The sequence below is a fragment of the Pectinophora gossypiella genome, chromosome 7 (assembly GCF_024362695.1).
Source record: "Pectinophora gossypiella chromosome 7, ilPecGoss1.1, whole genome shotgun sequence".
Classification (NCBI taxonomy): domain Eukaryota; kingdom Metazoa; phylum Arthropoda; class Insecta; order Lepidoptera; family Gelechiidae; genus Pectinophora; species Pectinophora gossypiella.
This window is the reverse complement of record NC_065410.1, coordinates 7,600,038-7,622,877: the sequence shown is the minus strand read 5'-3', so window position 1 is coordinate 7,622,877 and position 22,840 is coordinate 7,600,038. Positions and strand designations below refer to the sequence as shown.

At 36.4% G+C, this 22,840-nt stretch overlaps 1 protein-coding gene across 2 annotated transcripts in view; it reads right to left on the bottom strand.

Moving 5' to 3' along the window:
* The window catches only part of LOC126368072 (uncharacterized), a 158,850-nt gene that overhangs the window by 10,801 nt on the left and 125,209 nt on the right, over positions 1-22,840 (bottom strand). For both annotated transcript variants that reach the window (XM_050011954.1, XM_050011953.1), the window contains exon 3: positions 6,872-6,984. In XM_050011954.1, the coding sequence (XP_049867911.1) occupies positions 6,872-6,984 (113 nt within the window). The remainder of the gene's footprint in view (positions 1-6,871; positions 6,985-22,840) is intronic.

Sequence of the window (22,840 nt, the reverse complement as noted above, 5' to 3'; positions counted from 1 at the left end):
AACTAAAACTTAACTTTTACTTCTAATATAGGTACACTTATAACATAACATAAAGAGAAGATTTATACACACAGGCCTCCCAAACAACCTGAGGGGGTATGGAGCATACTCCACCACGCTGCTTTATTGCGGGTTACTTGAGATGTTTCTACGTTTAGTGACTGGGACCAACGAAGCACGGGATCATCTTTGTTTTTCGGACAATCTGGTAATTCAGCCTGTGATGTCCTTACCAGACATAGGACAGCCTCAGACAGTTTTCGACAATGTCCCCATCAGGAAACGCACTCGAACCTCCATCCAGTTCGTGAGCACAACAGGACTCTGTAGACCACAGAGGTTGTTGGGTGTGAAGGCTTCTAATAGGTATATCAATTTATTTCCACTTGCGTGTTTCATTACGGCGCGGTATGCCATAGAAAAGTCTATCCTCTTTTATATCCCTACAAGAGTTTTAGATTAAACTCAAACTATACAAGTCTGCATTATAAAAGCCCTAGGTTTATTCTTGCTAAAATATATTTTCTTTTAAAACTCTCCAAAGACTATGTATTTGCGCCATCTGCTACACAATATGTTGCTTTCAACGCATCACAGACATTTTTCGTTGAACACAAAGGTTTCAATAAAAATTGGGAATTTGATATCTTTCACTGTTGAAAACTGGAGTTGAAAGCAACTTTCCTTTTCAACGATAAAAGGAATACATGATTTTATTTTTATTTGAAAATTTTAAATTTAAGTATTTTTACTTTAAATTTAATTTAAATATTTAAATTCAGTTTGTTTAAGAGGGTAAAATTCATGTTTGAGAAAGTCTGTCGTATTAATTTATCACTTTTCATTCTGCGTTTTATACTTACTGCGAATATAATAATATTATTTTACCGCGCTGGCAATTCAAAATATACTTTTTATTCGAAATATGTAAATAATGTAAAATCACGATAGCATGTGGTGCATCTCTTATTGACTTATTCTACACTGCACTGAGCATGAAAAATAAACCATTAGTCCCACATTCATGATTATCCCTATTTGAATATTCCTATGTATTTTACAATGGGGCGCAAAAATCTGAAAATGCAAAACCGTACGGAATATTTAAGCTTATATCTGCCATATCTGGAAATCTAAATAGGAATACGGGATTTCATAGTGGTATCGAATACTCGAGGTCGCTTTGAAATTGCTAAATCTTTTTTCGAGTCCGTTTGGGAATCAAAATAGAATAATTACATTTCTGTAAATGTAACAGTTATTGTTGTTCTTAGTCTAGACTTGCGAAATAGCAATTAAAACCGCGGTAAATGGCATAGAAACTATTAAACTTCAGTGATTCGCCCTTCGAGATTACACTTATATCACTTGTAGTAGCACGCATATGTGCTGCCATCGTACACAGGTTTAGAGTATAAATTATTTCTACCCACAAAAAATGGATATATTCTATGCTCGCCACACTGACAGTACCTCATACACGTTCTGTGTCGCGGCCATCGTGCACGTATTTTTTCGATCACTAGTAGGTACTTTGTATTTATTTAATATTTAACTTTTTACACTTTAGTGATCTAATTAGTGTTATTTGTGATTGTATTGTGTTATTCGTGATTATTCGAGATGGGAAAACGCAAACATTACGACGATGAGGAATATATTGACATGAAAATTCGGAAATTAGAAAGGAAAAAATCGAAGATTCGCGAACGTCGTCACCGCTCGCGCCACCGTACTTACAGTGATTCATCTTTATCATCGCGATCGGAAGAACATCTGCAACGTTATTACGAGAGACGAGACTATAGTCAAGACCAAGACTATTCTATGTTGGAAACAGACCCTATGCAGGAGGATTCCAAATGTGAAGGTACTTTTGTGCTACATAAATAAATAAAAAAAAAAAAAAGATATATATTTATATGTTACTCTTTTGGACATGGAGTTTAGTCTGCAAGACTAATACCATCCCGCCAATTTATACTCCAGTTCAATCTGTAAGGTTGATCGTTGTATAAAAAGGGGAATATGTACCATCATGCCAATTTATACTTCAGTTCAATCTGTAAGGTTGATCGCTGTATATGGAAATAATTAATCATAATTCGTGAGCATAGTCCGTGAGACTATGTCGTGAGTTCTATCTATTCAAATATAGCATTCATGGCTGTGGTTGTGTTTAGTACAGTCTGGGCATTTTATTTTTTCAGAAACCCCATTAGGCACTGTCTTCGACATTTCACCGGGGCCCGAATTAGCTATTGAAAACACGACAACGCAGCCACAGCACCCGTTGCCTGCTCCCGCTTCAGGGGTTGCACCAGCTACAGCTAGCACATCGATGCAGCTAGTCGGCCCTTCAGAAACGGCCGTACCCTCGGCTTCTGAGCCGGTTTCTGAGTTAGACCCGGATATATTATTAATCCTAGGAGAAGAACCCGTGAGGGAAGAAAAGTTTGGCCCTTGCATTCAAAAGGACATTGCCAGCAGATGGTCGGACTTTCTTATTAATGGCCTTAAAGAAGATACAAGAAAAGAAATTACACAAAAGTATGAAATTCCAGAGAACTTGAAGTTAGCTCAGGCTCCTGTTTTAAACCCTGAAATAAAAGCGGCATGCAATGAAAATGTCTTGAAACGAGATAATATTCTAATGGGAAAACAAAAGCTCTTAGGAAAGATTATAACAAGTGTGGCAAACACAATGTCGACTTTATTATCAGGGAATATTACCGAGGATGCAACTAAAAATGATATGCTGAAGGCTCTCAGTGACACGGGAAGACTTCTGTGTCACATACATTTCTCAGAGACACAAACTAGACGTAACTTTATACTGACAAGCCTTAGTAAAGACGTTAAAGATAATATCAAAGATCTCAAGCGAGATAATTTGTTATTCGGAAAAGACTTACAAGAAAATCTAAGGTCTATGAAGGCAATAACAAGGACAGGTGCGGAGCTGAGACATACAGTTGTTAAGCCTAAACCTCAACCTAAGAATAAAGCAGGGGAGGCATCAACATCGAGAGCTTTAAACTGGAGGGGGCCGCCGACGTCGGCGGCGCCATCCCAACCTCGCCGCGCTCCAGCGAAGGCGAACTCAGCGAGTGGTGGGCGCAGGCCGCCGCCACGTCAGACGTACGACCGCCGAGCGCCGCCGGCGCAGCCGCGCCACTCCGGTCGAACAGCGCATCGCTAGAGCCAGTTGCCGTCGTCGAGTCACAGGCGGGTAGACTTCAATTTTTCTATAATAATTGGTCGCAGATCACCAATGATAATATATTATTGTCATGGGTCTCGGGATTGCGTATCCCCGCTTCAATTGAGAATATTCAATCTGTCTACCCTTTAAATAAGCCAGTGTCTGAATTACAGTCATTATTAATGAGTAAAGAGATCGAGAAACTTATTAAGATCGGTGCGGTGCGTGAATGTGAACCTTGTGAAGGTCAGTTCTTGTCAAGCATTTTTCTGATTAAGAAGAGTAATGGAGAAAATAGATTTATTTTAAATTTAAAGTCTTTAAATAGATTTATTCATGCACCACATTTTAAACTCGAAGATTATAGAACGGCAATGAGACTTATGTCTAAAAACTCATATATGTGCTCTATTGACTTGAAAGATGCATATTTCTCAGTCAGTGTACACAAGGACTATCGAAAATTATTACGTTTTTGCTTTCTTGGAAAGCTATACGAATTTCAAGTATTACCTTTCGGTCTAAATATCGCACCCTACGTTTTTACAAAATTAATGAGACCTGCAATTCAATTTCTTCGTGATAAAGGTTTCTTGTCAGTTATCTATTTAGACGATCTGCTTTTATTCGGCGATACTTATTCAGACTGTATTCAAAACTTTGAAACTACAAAAACCTTGCTTGAGTGGTTAGGTTTTTCGATCAACTATAAAAAGTCTGTAAATACACCCAGTCATACGGCTACGTTTCTTGGTTTTGTCTTCAATTCAGCGAAGCTTACTTTAAGTATTCCATTCGATAAAAGACAAAGAATTATGGAAGAGCTTTTATACTTTTCTATAATAAAACGGTGTAAACTGCGTAAGTTTGCACACTTGATAGGATTATTAATTTCAGTGTGTCCGGCAGTCCCGTATGGCTGGATGTACACTAAAAATTTCGAAAGGACAAAGTTTCTTTACTTAAAAGTTAAAGATGATTACGATCAATATATTAACATTCCCGATTCTCTAAGCACAGACTTGAATTGGTGGATTCGTAACATCAATGATCACGGCTGCCCCATACGTTCAGGCAATTACCGGTTGGAAATATATTCGGATGCATCCCGTACCGGCTGGGGAGTTTGTTGTTCTGATGAGACGGCTAGTGGACAGTGGTCAAGCGAGGAGCTTACCCAGCACATAAATTACTTAGAGTTAGCAGCTGCATTTTTTGGCTTAAAAATTTTCGCAAAAAACTACAGAAATTGTGAGGTTCTTTTAAGAATTGATAACTCAACAGCAATTTCATATATAAACAGAATGGGAGGCATTCAATTTCCACACTTAAGTAATTTAAGTCGCGATATTTGGCAGTGGTGCGAAAACAGAGGCATATTTATATTCGCATCTTACATTAGTTCGGCTGATAACACTATCGCCGATACAGAATCGCGTCGGGTGCATGCGGATATTGAATGGGAGTTATCTGATGAAGCTTACCGTGTAATTTGTCGCAGACTGGGTTGTCCCGATATCGACTTGTTTGCCAGTCGAATAAACAAAAAATGTGACAGATTCATTTCTTGGCAACGTGACCCTGACGCGTTTAGGGTTGACGCTTTTACAGTCTCTTGGTCGTCATATTTTTTTTATGCATTTCCTCCATTTTGTCTCATTCTCAAAATGTTACAAAAAATAATATTTGATAAAGCGCAAGGTATTGTTGTTGTGCCTCTATGGCCTACACAACCTTGGTATCCCCTTTTCAAAAAACTGCTGACATCTGAATTAATTGAATTCTCTCCTAATATTAGTTTGTTATCATCCCCTTACAGTACCGAACACAAACTGCATCAGAACCTTACCCTGGTTGCCGGTGTATTATCAGGGACGCATTCTTGAGGCAGGGCGCCCCTGCAGACGCCGTGAATGTCATTATGGCATCTTTATCAAACAATACACTTAAACAGTATAATACTGCTCTTGGACAATGGTTTAAGTTTTGTACAGAAAATAACTATCATTTGTTTGATGTTTCTACGACTATAGTTTTAGAATTTCTTATGTACATTTATAATCGCGGATACAAGTATGGGACAATTAATACCTCAAAGGCTGCTCTTTCGCTGATTCTTGATTCCGAGGTTATAAACAACCCTCAAATTAAACGATTTATGTTAGGAATTTATAAACTACGTACTCCACTTCCAAGATATAACAGTACATGGGACCCATCCAGGGTTCTAGATTATTTAAGTAAATTATACCCTAACGAAAATCTGTCTTTCGAGTTATTGTCTAAAAAACTAACAACTCTCTTGGCCTTAATAACAGCCCATCGTGTGCAAACATTATCATTGATAAGACTGATTAATATTGTTAAATCTAATGAAAAAATTGTTATTAACATAACGGATCAAATAAAAACTTCTGCGATAAATCGCTCGCAACCTTTATTAATTCTCCCGTACTTCGAGGAAAAACCTTCTATTTGTCCTGCAAGGACTTTAGATAGTTATTTGTCCATGTCTGCATCTAGACGTCCACCAAACTGTGAATTTCTTCTGATCTCTTTTAGAAAGCCTTTCAAAAAGGTATGTTCACAGACATTGAGTCGATGGATCAAGGCTACTCTGGCAGAGAGTGGAGTTGATACGGAAACCTATAGGGCTCACAGCACCAGACACGCGTCTACTTCGGCTGCCAGCAGGTTAGGAGTGAGCATAGATCTTATCAAAAAGACCGCTGGCTGGACCGGCAACTCTCTGACATTTGCGAGATTCTATAACAGAGAAGTACAGACGGACTCGCGTGATCAATTCGCCCGCTCTCTCTTGCAAGCTAGCCTTGATTCATGATTTTATTTCGAGTTTTTTGTCAAGTAACAATTACGTACTTATAGAAAAAGAATTTCAGTTTAATTTGGGATATTATAAGTTGATAAGTATCATTATTATTCTGAAAATACAATGATTTAACCTGATGTACTTTGTTATTATTATTTGGTGTGTATTTTAAAGCTATTTCGTATTACTCTAAACATCTACAAGTGATATAAGTGTAATCTCGAAGGGCGAATCACTGAAGTTTAATAGAAAATCAAACGAACTTACCTGTAAGTGACGTTCGATGACTATTAAACGATGTGATTCGCCCGAGAGATTACACACCCTCCCAGCCCCTCTTAGAACCATGTTCAAAAATTTACCCTCTTATACGAAATAGCTTACATACTTATGGCCTAGCCGACTGGGCGAACGTGTATGAGGTACTGTCAGTGTGGCGAGCATAGAATATATCCATTTTTTGTGGGTAGAAATAATTTATACTCTAAACCTGTGTACGATGGCAGCACATATGCGTGCTACTACAAGTGATATAAGTGTAATCTCTCGGGCGAATCACATCGTTTAATAGTCATCGAACGTCACTTACAGGTAAGTTCGTTTGATTTTCTATAATTCACTACATTTGTAGATGGGATGAGGTTGAAGGGCAGTCACTTCATTATGGAAGCCAAAAATATTTTAAAATTTTAATATGATTTGAATTAAGAATAAATCTTAACCAGCCAAAACGTTAATTTGGATAGAGTATCTCGAATTTACTGGTTGACAAAGTTACACGCGTGATGAATTCACTAAGCATTACGAGAGTGAGTGATGTATGTAAATAGTTGTACCTTATACAGTGCCTCCGGGTCGACGTTGTGTTCACAGCGCAGCACCGCACTGTGCTTGTGCACCACGAACCGTGGCGCACGCAGTTCTACCCACACCTCCGCCATCCCTGATACTGCGGACAAAAACACTTTTTTAGTACCCAGGTACTACTTACATGTAAGTGGTTGTTACAATGAGGCCAGGGGCCTTTGGCGACTCAATAGTAGCTGACACTAGGTTGATGAAGAAGGTTATTGATCTCATAACCCACACGAGAGAAGAAGAATTACACGAGAAACATGAAAAAGACCTACCTAAGATTTATATTTGAACCACCAGTCACAGCCTAGCAGGATGCAGTATGCTTGGCACAACCACTAACTGACTGCAAAAGAACCGCATTACCATGGTTCTGCTAACCTACAGCTCACCCAGGATACTTTATACAACATCTCATTCTTACCGTGTCTAACGCGTAAGTACAAGCGAGACTGTTTCATGCCTTAGCAGCTTACGGCTTTTGTCCGACCAAGTAGTTAATGCCATCTGCGGCAAATCTACAATAAGTCAGGTTAAAAAAAATAGTGGCTTACGGCCATTGAAGACTAAACTAAGACCCAGAGAAGGTGAGCTCGGCGTCTGATACAAATTGGTGCGAATCATTTTCCGCATATCAGTATTTCTTTATTCTATACATACAGCCAGGACCAACAAACATAATATTTTTCGTCGATCAGGTGATTTCAGTCTGCCATAACATTAACAATCGGTACGTCAATGCAAAACGAAAGGGGCAAGTCACAGGGATTATAAACTGGAACTTGACAGAGGGTAGCAGTAACTGTCAGTACTATTCAGAGACAGAGGACAGGAATCCTAGTACGGCTTTGAAAGTGACTACTTTAGGCGCCATCATCAGAGTACTGCGGAGCGGAAGGCAAGAGGGAAACCACTGCCCTATTTTTCCCTAAAAAGTAGCATGCAAAATGCTACACTGACAGGAGCGTGGCCCTTATTTTAGTGATGATATAATATTAACAATATCTGGGGACAGTCTCACAAAGTCACATTTTGCTTGTCATGTCTCCACCAGGGGTAGAAATCAGGAGCTTCGGATCGTAAGTCCAACGCACTAATCACTAGATCCTGCAGGTCGTTACCATAATAACCTCGATGAAAACAAAGCTAAAGCATACGATAGAAGAACATAACTAGTTACGTTACAAATCAGTGCGGCAGTAACAATTAGAAGTTGAGTGTAAATTCACAGTTAGGTCCGCCGGTAAATCAGTAGTTCGTTGTAGGCTACAGTCGTACTAATTCAACTGTTCGCATGCAACTCGCAAAGTTAAATGCCCAACATATATATTTGAATATTTACGATCGTTGTTGAACTGTTGCCTTTAATTAGGCTGCATTCCAGGCTTAGCTTTCTTTTGTTTTTGCACCTTGTTGAACCAGAATTAAATGTGTTTTCTATGTATAAATTTTGAAACCGTGGTAGACCAGTTGGTAGAACACTTGCCTCTCACTTTGAGGTCGCAGGTTCGAATCCAGCACAGGTATAAACCAATGATTGTGGAATGTTTTCAAATTCATGTTTGGATTATAAATGATTATCACGTGCTCAGCGGTGAAGGAAAACATCGTGAGGAAACCCACATTCCCGAGAAATGCATTTTCGGAGGTATGTGACCTAAGCTGTATTGGGCTGGTTCCCCTTCGCGGGTTGGAAAGTCAGACAGGCAGTCGCTTCTGTAAAAAACCGGATCTGTCAAATCTTCAGGTTAGGTAAGCGGACCCTGTGAAAAACAAGATAATGCTACGAAGATGATGCTTATGAAGATGTTGTGTAAACTTGTTTTATATTTTGTGTGCAGTAAAGTATATTTGATTTGATTTGATGATGTATGGAAAACTTATTTTTTTTATCGTTCCCTTTGTTTGTGACCTTCGAAACTATGATAAATTAAGTTATGGTAGTCATTGAGTGACTAGTAGAAATTTCACGTGTCAGTAAATATTATGAAGTTGTATTGGTCACTAAAAGCATACTTTTTAACATAACACTCTTTTAATATCATCACTTATGCTTCTTCTTCTTCTATCGTGTGGGTTGTTAGGTGGAGTACCAACGTCATCAACCCTGGTGTCAGGGTTACCATTGAGCTGCCAAAGGCCCCTGACATGGGTCACGTAACGACTACTTACTTACACCTTAATTACTATTGATTTTTTTACGGGATTATAAAGCCGCTGATCCCATTAAGTATGTACGGTCATGAGTACTAATATGTATAACACTTTGAAATCATGATTTCAAATATGTCATTTTCTTAGTGACATGTCACATTAACTTTTTGACAAATTAAATCGTAAGTCTCATTAAATGTCGAATATGATAGTGCGGATATGACTCATGACACACCCGACACCGACCCCGCCGGCGTGGTCGATGATTTCCCTCAATCGCTATCGCTTATCGCTATCGACCCGTTAAAGTCGATTAATTCTTTCAAATATTTTTCCTCTCAGACGACGCCCTGAGCCGAGGTTCGCGCCCAACTGGGCACCCTCAGGCCTGTTTTCTTAAACGTTGTACCGGGTGAGAGACTTTAGCTCTCCCCATTTGTCCGCCCAAGTAATTAATGCCATCTGCGGCAAATCAGCAATAAGTCACGTCAAAAAATAAACTGTATCTACATTCCTAGGTATTTAGGTACTTACATTAGTCGTTACGTTGGCCTTGACAGTGATCCAATAATAAAAGTCTGTCACTACTAGGATGCAAGACGTCGGTAATTGTCCTTACAAGTCAGATGAAAGGAAGATAACGTTGACTACATTTTAATGTAATATAACGTCACGCACAAACCACACATTTCTACCCCAGTTTACGATGATCACTGTCTTCGCTCCGTGCGAAATGACGTCATAACTCCAACGTCTTGCGGCTTGCAGTGTGTGTCGTAAACTGGATATATAATCCGTATTCCATATTGGTAGAACAGATATTTTATAAGCCTACGTATGTTAACATTTTACGGCCATCACATAACGGCTATACGATTTTGCTCTTTCTTCTTTTTCATTTATTCTAATTACTAAACTACCTACTTTAAAAAAATATAAGTGTAAAAACTAAAACTCGACTACGGAAAATTGCGCTCTAAAAAGTATGAAACAAGAAAATATGTAAGTATGTTTATCTGAAATTCTTTTGAATGAATAATAATCCGTCTCTTATGACAAATTGGCATATGACCACGGCTATCTTCTAAACATCACAGTTCGGAAAAATTTCAGCGTACCTATTTTCTTGTTTCATACTTTTTTAAGCGTGATTTTTTCGTCAGGTCACCGGATCCAGTGGCATTCAAATTCAAATTCAAAAATATCTTTATTCAGTAGGTAACATAGTTACACTTTGAATCGTCAATTTTACATAACGAACGTCTCATCCGCCTAAAACTACTGCAGCTTCTCACAACCTGTATAGCCGGGGAAAAGAAGCTGCAAGAAAAACCTCGGCACAGGGCCCTAGACGTTCTTTAAAAAAATAAACATAAAACATAAAATATTGGTATACAATTGAGTAATTTAGCTGCCTAATATCAGTTCTCAGACAGTTAATCCCATGCATTCATATCTTCTAAATAATCACTAACTTTATAATAACCTTTTTTGTAAAGTTTTTGTTTAACTACTGTCTTAAAACAGTTGAAAGGCAAATTCTGAATGTCAATGGGAATCTTATTGTAAAAACGTATACATTGCCCCTTAAAAGATTTAGTAATCTTATGCATTACTCGTCTATTTCCCTTGACGTGTATTGCCATATTGTTAGCGCTCGATGACATGAACGTGCTCCAAGCGGCTAGCGCGCGGAACGAAACGTCATACTGACATTAGACATTTTGTTTACTGCGACTTTTTGGCGGGAAACGGGAACGGGACAGTTGCTTTCTTCATTGAATAATCTAAATAATTAATACGAAGTGGTGTTTTGTGGTTAATAATCGCATTAAGTTAGTCGGAAGACATTCGCGAGTGTTATTATATCGGAGTATTCAATGAACAAAGTGTATCTGCCTATTTTCGCTTCGTGTCAGGAAGCCGCTTCATAACTCGAAAGTTTATGCGGACTTTTGAGTTAATTCGTTTGGGGTTCGGAGTAGGAGTCTACTCCGAGGGTGAGGGCTTAGGTTTCATCATCATCACCTTTCATCATTTCATTAATCATCAAGAAAAAAAATACGTAAAACATGGCTGTATGGGCATAGTTCCCTTTGCCTTACCCTTCGGGGAAAACCAAAACAAAAAAAAAATACTGCGACTGCATTTTTAAGTACTTTTGTAAAAACAATGGTGCTAATTCTTGTAAATACCATCTTTTTTTTAAGTTATATCTGTCATTTTCTTATCCGCCGAAAAGGAAAGGGACATATAACCGACAGGCATAAAATTTATGGCACACACGTCAATGTTAAACACAACTCTAAAACAACCGTCTAAAAATTTTACATTGGCCAAAAATCCGCCAGAATTATGTTGACAGCACACGTCAAACGGTTTGCATGACAGCGAGACTCCTTTTTGATTCGCCCGGGTTATTCATTCATTTACTAATAGTTCCTAAAATTAAGAGCTATCAATCAGCCGTCCCTTTCCTTTTCGGCGGATAAGAAAATGACAGGTATAACTTGAAGTAAAATTAGGAGGTGTCTGCAGGAATCGGGGCCATTATTTCTATAAAAATAAACCAAAGAGAATATAAGTAATTCCTTACTTACAAATAAACCAAGAGCTGGCTACTCGATCCTTGTTGTTTTATAAAATGTAACTTTATTCTAAACATATTCTATAACCCAGGTCGCAAAGATTAGCAAATATGAAATTATGGTTAAGCATTTTTTATTAAAGTCAAACCATTATGAAGCACAATCCAGTATAATCAACACCAAAATCAGTGATATCCTTAGTGTAATAAATAATGTCTGACCCGTGTACTTTTTTAGATTTTTTTCTGTTGTTTTTAAAGTAATATAATTCATTAATGTTGTCAAATTGTGTAAATACTTTTTATGTCTGTTGTATTTTGTCCAAAATTTACGTTTTTAAGATTATGATTATTATGAGTACGAGAGATTACTTAAGACAGGTTACATTAATTGCGTCTCACATATTGTTAAGTGTGTCCCCACTGCTGAATATTCGCTTCGTAGACATTTAAGCAGCTTATCATACATCAGACATGGTCCATATGATAAACACTAATGTACTAATAGGTAATCCTACAATTTCCGTTTGAACGCGATTGGAGCTCGGGTATTCGATTAACGTGAGATTTGGTAATGTTCATCTGATCCATGCTCACATTTAATTGTAGGTAGGTAGGTTTTTTAATCTACGAGGCAGAATTGAAAAATCACTCATTACTTTACTAATGTCAAAGAAAAAAAAACTTCAATTATTTTATAACAATTTCAACGTAAAAAATCCAAGAATTGGCTTAAAATAAAGGGTTTTTTATGTTCTGTTATAAGCAAGATCTTTTATATGGCTGCTAAATACAAATACAAACATAATTTTATTTTATATACTTATTTAAAAGGTACACACAAAGGGTTACAATCATTATGGCATGAGAAAATAAAATATTACAGATTTGGGTAAGTAATAACTTAGGTTGAAACCTAAAACGTGTATACACGACATGGTTAGGCAATTTTGTAACGTAAGGTTAGTTGCAGTTGAATGCTAAAAAGTTGTTAATTACTACGTAACAACAAAATAAGAGAAAAAGAAAGAAAAGTGAAAAGTAACATTCTGTCACGGAAGGTAAGCATGGTTAACCTCTTTTTATCATATCTAAATACAATTTATATTAAATTACATTATTCCCTCCCATAATAGGCTAAGGCTGAGTCCCTATTTAAAAATGGCGTCGTATTAATGCGTTGCTCCGTGGCTACGAAAGATATTATTATTATGTAATAATAAACCAACGAAAACGATTTCGTATTAAAATAACTCATGTTTGTCTTCTGTCCTACTTGTATACATACTGTGTTCTTTCCTTGTGTGATTGTGCAATTAAGAATTTTGTATCGTATTGTAAAATATTTGTTGGGAAAGTGTAGAAATTCTCATGACTTCATCCACTGTTACTAACCTGTTGACTGCCCTGAGTTCTTTGTTCTAATATTTGAAAAGCAATAGGCTCGTCAGTACATTGTTGACGTTCAAAAGAGCCATTAAGCTTTTTCCCCGAATAAATCGTTTTATTTGGTGTGAAAACAGTTTTACTGCGAAGTGCGTGCCCTTTCTTTTATTGACCTTTGGGTAAGATGGAGTGTTTTGTTAACTACGACTTGAGAGCTTACTAGATACGACTTGAGTGGTACATTATCGATCTGTAAAGGTATGTATGGTCACGAGTACTAATATGTATACACTTAGAAACCATGTCACATTAACTTTTTTGAAATATTAAACCGTAAGTCTCATTAAATGCCAAATAAATAGTGCGATATGGTTCTAAAGTGGGTACATGATATTGCTCATGACTGTAGGTACCTATTTAATTTAATGAAATTACCAAAAGGGTTTTTTTTACTAAGTACTTACATATTAAAGTTGGTTACATAATATGGAAATCCGTATATTTTTTAAATATTATTCTAGTTGTAATGGATGGAATAGACACTATAAAATAGGTACTGTGTCGATGAGAATTCTTCTAGGCATTACGTGCCTGCCTGATTTATAAGTATCTTAACAGATTTAAACATTATTTTGATATTATTAAATTTTAAAAGATTTTAAGTTACGAAAGCGGTATAGGGATATGGACAAAGGAAGACTTAGAAGGATGTTTACCAAATTGTAGATGTCTTCAGAAGAGAGTATATTACGATCCACACAGGAACAGCGTGCGTGTAAGAAACGATTGATGAATGTGGAGGAAGCAGGATCGAAGCAAATGTATTCCCCGTAACTATTCTCTGCTTACCCCGGCGAGAAATTAGCGCGAGTTTATGTATGTATGTGTAAAACGACGTTGAAAAACTAGTTAATTCATTAGTTTAAGTTATTTGTCGACGAGGGATTTGTCACGACTTGTCTAAACGAGAAAACTCTCTGAATCCGTAAGTTAACTCTACTTAACTGAGTAAAGTCCAAACAGCCTTCAAGTAACGTTTGACTTTACAAATTAAAAGTTGATGTAAAGTACCAAATACCTAGCTACAAGCGCGTTAGATTTAAAAACAATCTACTAACGCAAACTGTACTGAGGTAGGTAGAGCCACAAGTTGTTAGTAAGATAGATCAATATGGATAAACTCTAAGCATAAAGAAATAGGTTCCTTATCAATAACATCCATCTTTTAAGATGTGAACTGTTGGTTTTGTTATCCATCCATTACCATTTTGTTTGTAAGTTCCACAGTGGAGCAACATAAATAAATGATGTTTGTCACGTGCTCAGCGGTGAAGGAAAACATCGTGAGGAAACCCACATTCCCGAGAAATGCATTTTGGGAGGTATGTGACCTAACCTGTATTGGACTGGCATTTCATTCGCGGGTTGGAAGGTTAGAGAGGCAGTCGCTTCTGTAAAAATCGTAACGTAAGCGGACCCTGTGAAAAACGGAATAATGCTAGGGAGATGATGAGTGGAGCAGCGTGGCGGAGTATGCTCTGCACGTCCTCTTATTGATTGACGGAACGCCTGTGCACAGTAGTGGGACGTATATAGGTTGTTTATGTGAGTAACAAAAAACCTTTCTTCTTTTTAGAGTAAAAAAAAAAAGATATAATACTTATTATTTTTATTATCATTGCAATTTGGCAGTGAAACATAGAATGAACTGTAGTCATTATGATGATTTTAACAGTATAATTACTTTTAAATATACATATAACAAAAGTGTAGCGGTACGAGTAGGCAGTAGAACTCAATTGAGTTAAAATAAATTCAAACATTTCATTTGGTTTAAAAAAGACATCGTGAAAGAGCTAAATTAACTTACGCAATATATTTTTTTATTTGGTACTAATTTGGTAATGGACTATGGGAACCTAAAAAGAGTTGTTTCATTTTTATCAACTATTTGATAATATCTTACTTTAAGGGTAGGTAATAAATGATGAAGTAATTTTTTGCGTTTCAGGTGCCCGTTTTATTACCTAAATTAATTATAGATAAAGGATTATACAGAGATTCTTAATTTAGATAAATTGTTATTAATTACTCGTAAAATCGGCAAGGTGTTAGTCGACTACCTAGGCACTCATGCGGAAAAGTATTCATTTTAAATTTAGATTGGACCTGCCAATAATATTGGAGCTATTTTTAGCTCTTTATTATGTTTTTAAAGAATATTAATTCAGTGAATTAGTTTACAAAGACAAGTATTTTCCTAGTTTTCTGTAATTATAACTGTTAAAAAGGTATAAAATGTGAATAAGTAAGTATCTAATCTAAAATAGACAACTTTGAAAATGACGCAGCAAATTTATATACGACTTGGTAAGTATTTATCTCAGTAAACAAATACCGCTAAAAACAAACAATCCCAAAAAAATCTCGACACACCACTAAAAATACCGATAACCTAATATTGGGTATGCGGTATTGAAATCACTTAAGGAATTCGCGTAAGATAAAATAATACTTAACCCGTACACATAATTTGTTTCATAAAAAAACAAACTGTTTCATACTGTGTTAACACTTTCTTGTCTATAAAAATTCCCTTACATAATCGCTAGCCTTCAACACTTCGTGTTAATCTGGAGAAAATATCTGCACGCACAGTCAATTATGAGGCGATGTTTTGACGAGAATATCTACCTCTATGGGAAAGCGCCGGGGCATCCTATAGATTCGTCACGCAAGACCCCTTACGTGAACAGAATACATTTATGTACCACGTATTATGGAATCGAATACGTTCTTTCGACGCATGAGATTATTATTAAAAGAAAACTAGGCGCGTATGTGCGGAAAGGCAGACATTTTTACAAGGGTTCCTTAGCAACCGTATCATAGTCTACTCCATCCGTCCGTCCAATCTTTAGGGATGTCATTTACAACAGTAATAGGTAGTCAGTTGATAAAATAATATGTCAGATTTCCCAGCAAAATAAAGAAGAAAATATTTTAGTTCGTTCTCAATAACGATAAACGGTAATTCATAAAGGCGTTAAACTTAGTGTCGAAACAGTGCAAATGCAAATTCTAAAATTGAAAACAAAAAAAAGCTTATGAAAGCCAGCCAAATGTCAGTCGCACTACACTAATGATCTCAAACAAGATTAAAATAACGTATACAACGGAGAAAACAATACTCATGCACATAGTAACTATTTATTAACCTGTGTTGCTAGAGTACGGAACCCTCTGTGCGCGATTCTGACGTTTTCAGTCGATTTTTTTCGCTAGTGAGACGTGTAGTTCAGCATTGTCGCGTCTGATATTGACTTTTTACGTGTATGGAAAGTGAATTGTAACGTTTTCCTGTCGCTGTTTCTATTGTATTTTACTGTTGTGAAAAATTGTTTTGTTTCTATTCGTCGTAACGCTCATAGATCAAGGCGGTTTAAGGTCATAATAAAAAAAACCTAAGAAATAAACCTATGATAAGGAATTATTTCGTAGCGCTCTAACAGCAAGCCTTAGGAGCCGTGTTCTCGGAAACAAATTAATGTTCATCATGTAGGGTCTAAACCCAGATTCGCACTAACACAACTGCTAGTATATTTTTATTTTTTATTTTATTTTATTAGGTACACCAACAGTTACTACAATAATTCATGTATAAATTACATTTTAAAAGACTTAAAATTAAAACTAATTGCGTAAATAATTAAAGGTGAACACCGCATGCAATAGAAAAGAAAAGTAAAGAATGCAATCCCGACTCGAGGTCGCAAATTCGAGATCCCGCGGGATTAGAAACATCAATCCCGTGAAAAATTTTCGGGACTACGTCTAGTTCATAAAAATGTAAAGTTAGGATGGCTGAAAACGATGAAAGCTTCTTTGTGATGGTGAGGTTAATTAAAACAAAATATTTTTTAAAAGAAAACAAAAACCTTCATTGTACCATATTACTAACTAAGTAATTATGTATTGTTTTCATTGGAAATCAGCATAATCAAAACAAAATTATAACTCAAAGATATTCGCCCAATCCCGTCAATCTCGAATGGGATCTCGTCGTATTATGCTTCGGGATTGATTCCGAAAAGTCTGCCGGGATCCCGCAAGATCGAGATTGCGTTCCCTAGCTGCTAGTCTTCGCGAATATTTAGTAAAATCCGATAGACGGATCGACGGATCGGAGGACGGATGTTCTTTCTAATATAATGTACAATCGTTATGGGCGATAGGCTGATCCTTTGTCACCACAAGGGTCATCATATCCATCTTAGGACTTCATATCAACGGTGGCTGCAAGTTGTCTTTAATCACTTTCGGCTCTACCCACCCCATTAGGGATTACAGGCGTGAGTTATGTGTTTATGTACACTGCAACTTACTACTTAATACTCTTCAATGATATAACCATAACTTACTCTCATCACCATAAGTTACTTGTAAAGGTTGCCATTAAGAGGGTTGGCAATGTTAATATTTACCTAACTACCCTCCAGAGGCCAGAGGATGAAGTAATCTGCTTGTGGCCGCCATTGGGCCCTGCTTACAATGTTTAGGGTAAACGGATATGTTATTGCTGGGATTGCGAAGACTTATGGTAAAGCCTCGCGTTCGCTAGGGAATCAAATTGGCACGTGTCGCCAGGCGGCAACATCGCCGTATTGAAATTACTATCTCGCGACTTTAAATGTTACGTGTGAGTCGACATTAATACTACACCTTCAGTCGATGTATTGGTAATGTATGCCACTATACGGTTTATCATATAGATCCTAAAATATATCGAAAAACTAAAAAGATCCGTGCTGCGTCCCGGTTATTACTTACTGATGTAAGTAGGTAGTCGTTACATGAGTCATGTCAGGGGCCTATGGCAGATCAGTAATAACCCTGACACCAGGGTTGATGGGGTTGGTAATTCACCTCACAATCCACACGATAGAAGAAGAATATCGATATTCGGAAATCGACTGGATATCAATCAAGAAAGGCTGTGAGTTGTCTCATACATAGCTTAAGGCTTTGTTTTACGGGCTTGATTTGCCTTTAAGGCCTGTGTCCACTACAAAGTAATCATATTAAGGCCGTGTTATGGACCGGCGGCGCATGCCGGACGCTACTATGCCCACAGCAACGGAGCAACTCCGTTCTAATTGAAAAAAATAAAAAGACAATCACGTTTATGATTCAAATACGCAAGAGTTTCAATGAGTATGGAACTTTATTTAAAAAAAGAACGGCCACAGAATGGTATGACATGCCGCAGTCTGCTTTTGCCTCTCACTATAATCATAATCTTGGAAAATTCAAATCTAGAGTAAATAAGCATTTACTAAGTAAAAGACACTTTAGACCACATTTCTACTTTCTATTGTGGGATTGTGGTCAAACGTAAGTCTATTTGTGTTTTGTAAATAGACAAAATACATCTCTTCAAAATTTCGTTAAAAAAATATTTAACTGAAAAAGCATTCTATACGCTGCATGAGTTTTTTAACGAAGCTTTGAGATACTGATTATTGTAAATGTATGTATCTTTTATTTTTATTTTTTAACATAATCTTTATTATTTATATTCTTGGTTTTCTGTTTTCATTTTGTAAATTTTAAGTTGTTGTAGTGCCCTTACAGGGTTCCTGTTTGTACTTTCCTCTACTTTTAAGACCTCTGTAAAAACTTCACGAATGCAATAAATATCTTACCTTATTTAATTTTACTATTATTATTATTAACTACACTATACAGCAACAATTATTATTACTTATTTAATAATAACTACAATTAAAATACATCAAATTAATAACTTGCGCGACGAATATAAAAAATAAGAGCTTCGGAGTAGATTTCCCATTTCCAGCGACATAATTATGTCGCTTAACATGTTGTCCCTAGTGAATACGAGGTTTAAAGGTGACATTGAGGGTAACTTACCAAGTAAGGAAGGAGCGTGTATGGTACTAAATTCATAAGAAGATGAATTAGTAATAAATATTACAACTTCCTTGTACTTAACCAAGATTACGTTGTTGAATATAAGCATAAAATAAGGAATACGTGTATACAAGTGCGTTCTTAATTATTAATAATGTCTGTAAATATATCGATTTTGTGTTGTCAAGGACATAAACTATGATAGGACACAGTAGTTGTGCATTATGACTAACGCTATTAAACTTTTTCAGCAAAAAAAGACGTAATAACAAAATACAAACTCAATAAAAATCCAGCTATCAAAAAGAAAATGAATTCATCATAAAAAGTCTATTTGGGGAAATAACATCATATTTTATTCATTTATTTGTTCGGGTCTATCTTCATTCCCTTCGTCAGTATATGAACATTAAAGCAATCGTGCCTTCTTACGCGAGGGGTAAGTATCTATTTGGAGGCAAACCCCGAGGACTGACGATTCGTAATAAAAATGTTGATCTACAACGAACGATGTTTACTTAAAGCCGAGTGGACGGGAGCATTCCGCATAAACCGATAGAATGTAAATTTCGTTCCGCCGCCGCGCTTCCTTTAGGAGAGACGGAATCCACCTGCAATTAGGCTGGGCACACACTAGACGGCAGTCTTTAATAACTACATGCTCCTACGGCCCAGATTTTTAAAAGACAAAGACCATATAATAAGCGTACCGGTACCGGACTTGCACCAATGAGTTACTAATTTATATAGTGCAGTTTTAACAACAAGGTTGACTCATGATTATAATAATTTAAAAAACCCCAAAAACTTTCATTATTTTTCCGACTGGAAATACCACTCAAATTAACACAGAATCATGGTCTCAATTATTCTCCTCAGTACTCGTTACGGTGTCACTAACACCCATACGTACTTGTTAGGGGTGCAACATCGTAACGAATACTGAGAGGGATGATTCAGCTCATTTATCAAGTGGAATTTTCCATATTAGATTGTATATTCCTTACAATATCATTCAGAGGCGCAACATAAATAGTAAATATAGTTTAATAGTCGGATCGGGAGATATTGTTATGAATATTACGAATTTGTCGACGATAAATTAGTAGATGCCTACTGTAGTATCCGTTCACAATATTTTCTTCCTAATAGTATCACCTTTTTACTTAGTTATCGACTTATTTTTTATACACCAATTCTACTCGTATATTGAATGAAGAATTTTTACAACAACCTGTTATTAGCACAACTAGTACTTAACCACATTTAGTATTTTTACAACTGCAGAAAATGGTAAAAGAACATTCGAACCTATTTATAAAGTCTGCTATGTATAAATTTGTTTTCAGTAGCTTAAGTTCATCATTTCATTTTATATATTGTGCTCCATTGGCTCGGTAATCAGATGCTTAATTGAATTTCATTTGAGACAATGATGATGAGAGTAAAAATAAAATTAAGTAAATGAAATTTGAAAGTTGATTAAAATATAATTGGCTCATTGTCCACCTCCTGAAATTGGAATTCCTTTGTGGTACTAATTACGTATAATATGTGAATGTTGTGATACTTCGTTTAAGCACATTTGTTATTAGCCTGAATTTATATAGGAATAAAAGTCAGTTAGTGTACAGGTAGCCTTTCCCAAGACACCGCTCCGTCTTACGGAATAGGAAATTGCATCGACGGACAATCCTGCACTTCTTATTTATATTTATATTCCACGATACTCAAATTTCACTGCCAGATTGCTTTTGCTCGGTGGATTATTACATTTTTATTCGCGGAAGCATCCTATTTCTGGGATGGAAACTAAATCATCTTCAGATTTCCTATTTTCTTCGAACTCAAAGCTTTCGGATAAATAGTAGAAAAGCTACTACATAATAAGAAATATTGTTGTAACGTCTGTCGAATGCTATCTAAAGTTTCTTACAGAAATTAGAGTAGGCGTATAAGAAAGGCTTCGCAGTAAATATTTTTAGCTTTTCGTAATATCCCTGGTTGCAAAGATTTCCATGATTAAGTTGAGAGAGCGGTAATAAGTTTAGAGTGTAGCTTTTTTTTTTTTTGACGTGACTTATTGTAGATTTGCCGCAGATGGCATTAACTACTTGGCCGGACAAAATATAGAGTGTAGCAAAAGTTGTTACATTATGTGTAAAATCAGTCGCGTTGCCTAAAGTATAAAATGTACACTTCTTAAAAGCAAAGTTCTTAAAAGCATATGTCCTAGAGTACAATAACGAATGTACTTGTAAATAGTAAAATTTGATGTTCATTGTATCACGGACGAAAAGGAAGATATATTTATTATACTTATTATCACAATCTTCCTAGTTTTGTAAATGTTTCGGATTGGGCCGATTGTTAAGCGTTGAATAGGTTTAAACGTGGACCACCATGACGGATCGGCGTTGAGGAGTTGAAATGTGTGTGGATAGATGCTTTCAACACTTATACTATCGATTTTATAGTACATGGTATACCATGTACTTGAAAGCATTAAACCGTAAAATTATGCGAATACACAATCGCTACTCGCTGATTCATAATTGGAATCTTCCGCGGCTTAACGATAATATGAAAATCCTAATAAGCGTATTATGTCAAGTAGAAATGTATTCTGATTTTCGTCATTCAGTAAAATTTGATATCGATTTCTTGCACACGAATGTAGTCAAATGGACGTACTCCGAATCAGTTCAAATTTATTATTCTGTATGTCGAACACCTACTTTTGTACTATTTTCGTATACGAACGAAGTTTCAGTACTCGTGAGATAATTGTCGTTAAAAATTGATGGTGAAATTGTTTTTATGAAATGGCCAGTGGAAAATATTTACGGTTACAATCCCTTATCTTGGCTCTTCGTAAGGTAGAGGTAGATTACTGTAAATTTATTCATTATAATCGTCATACCCATATTTTAGTCCACATATATACTCAATTATATACTCAATTATCTACTTCGGTCAACAAATGGCTCAGAACAGAGTGTAGAGTGCGTGAAAGGTGACCTAAGCACTCTCTTTAACTACCCTGCACACATGTCTGAAAGAATCGCTTAGGTCCCCTCCCACGCACTCTAGAGGTACAACCCCTTTATTGACCGAACTATTAAACACCAGCAATTCACTTAAACTTATTTTTTCAGTCATCAGTTACGCTCATCAACTTAAATAACTACGACTTTGACGCTGATGTGTTTGATAAAACACCATCAAAAAATAAGCTGTTCAGTTCAATCCAACAATCAGCTCTTTTACGTTTCGGATAGAAAGAAGAACTTGGGCTCACTATACCTAATGTTAACTGGAGTTGGCCTTAAGCGTTTAATTGTTTTATGTGCTATGTTAACTGGGAATAGAATGAAGGAACACAAATACATGTTATATACGCAAACGAACCCGTAAGCGAAAAGTTAGTCACGGAACTTTCGCACGTGGTTTCGTCCGCATTGTATCATGAGTCAGGAGTCTAAATTTTTGGATTCAAAAGTAGTCCATTTCAAACATGTGACAGTTTCAACTAATATCACTTATTAATGGATTCAACGGTTTTAAAGGTACCGGATAGACTTTCTCACTTACAATATTAGTAAGGATAAGGATTTATTTGCTTGACAATAAATGTTTGTATATTTCTATTTTAGAATATAGGTTAAGAAAGCTTCGATCGCGCTTTAACGACGCGAGCTAGTCTGAGATATTGTTAGCTGATGTCACAAATACCTAATACAGTTACGTAAATGGCTTTACTGGGTACAATTATCACAGAACACTTATTGTAAATCAATAAAATCTTTTTAAGTTCTGTACCCCATTCGCCTCTACCATCAATTTGGAACGTGATATGGTTAAAGTTAAAATACTATTTTGATCTCAT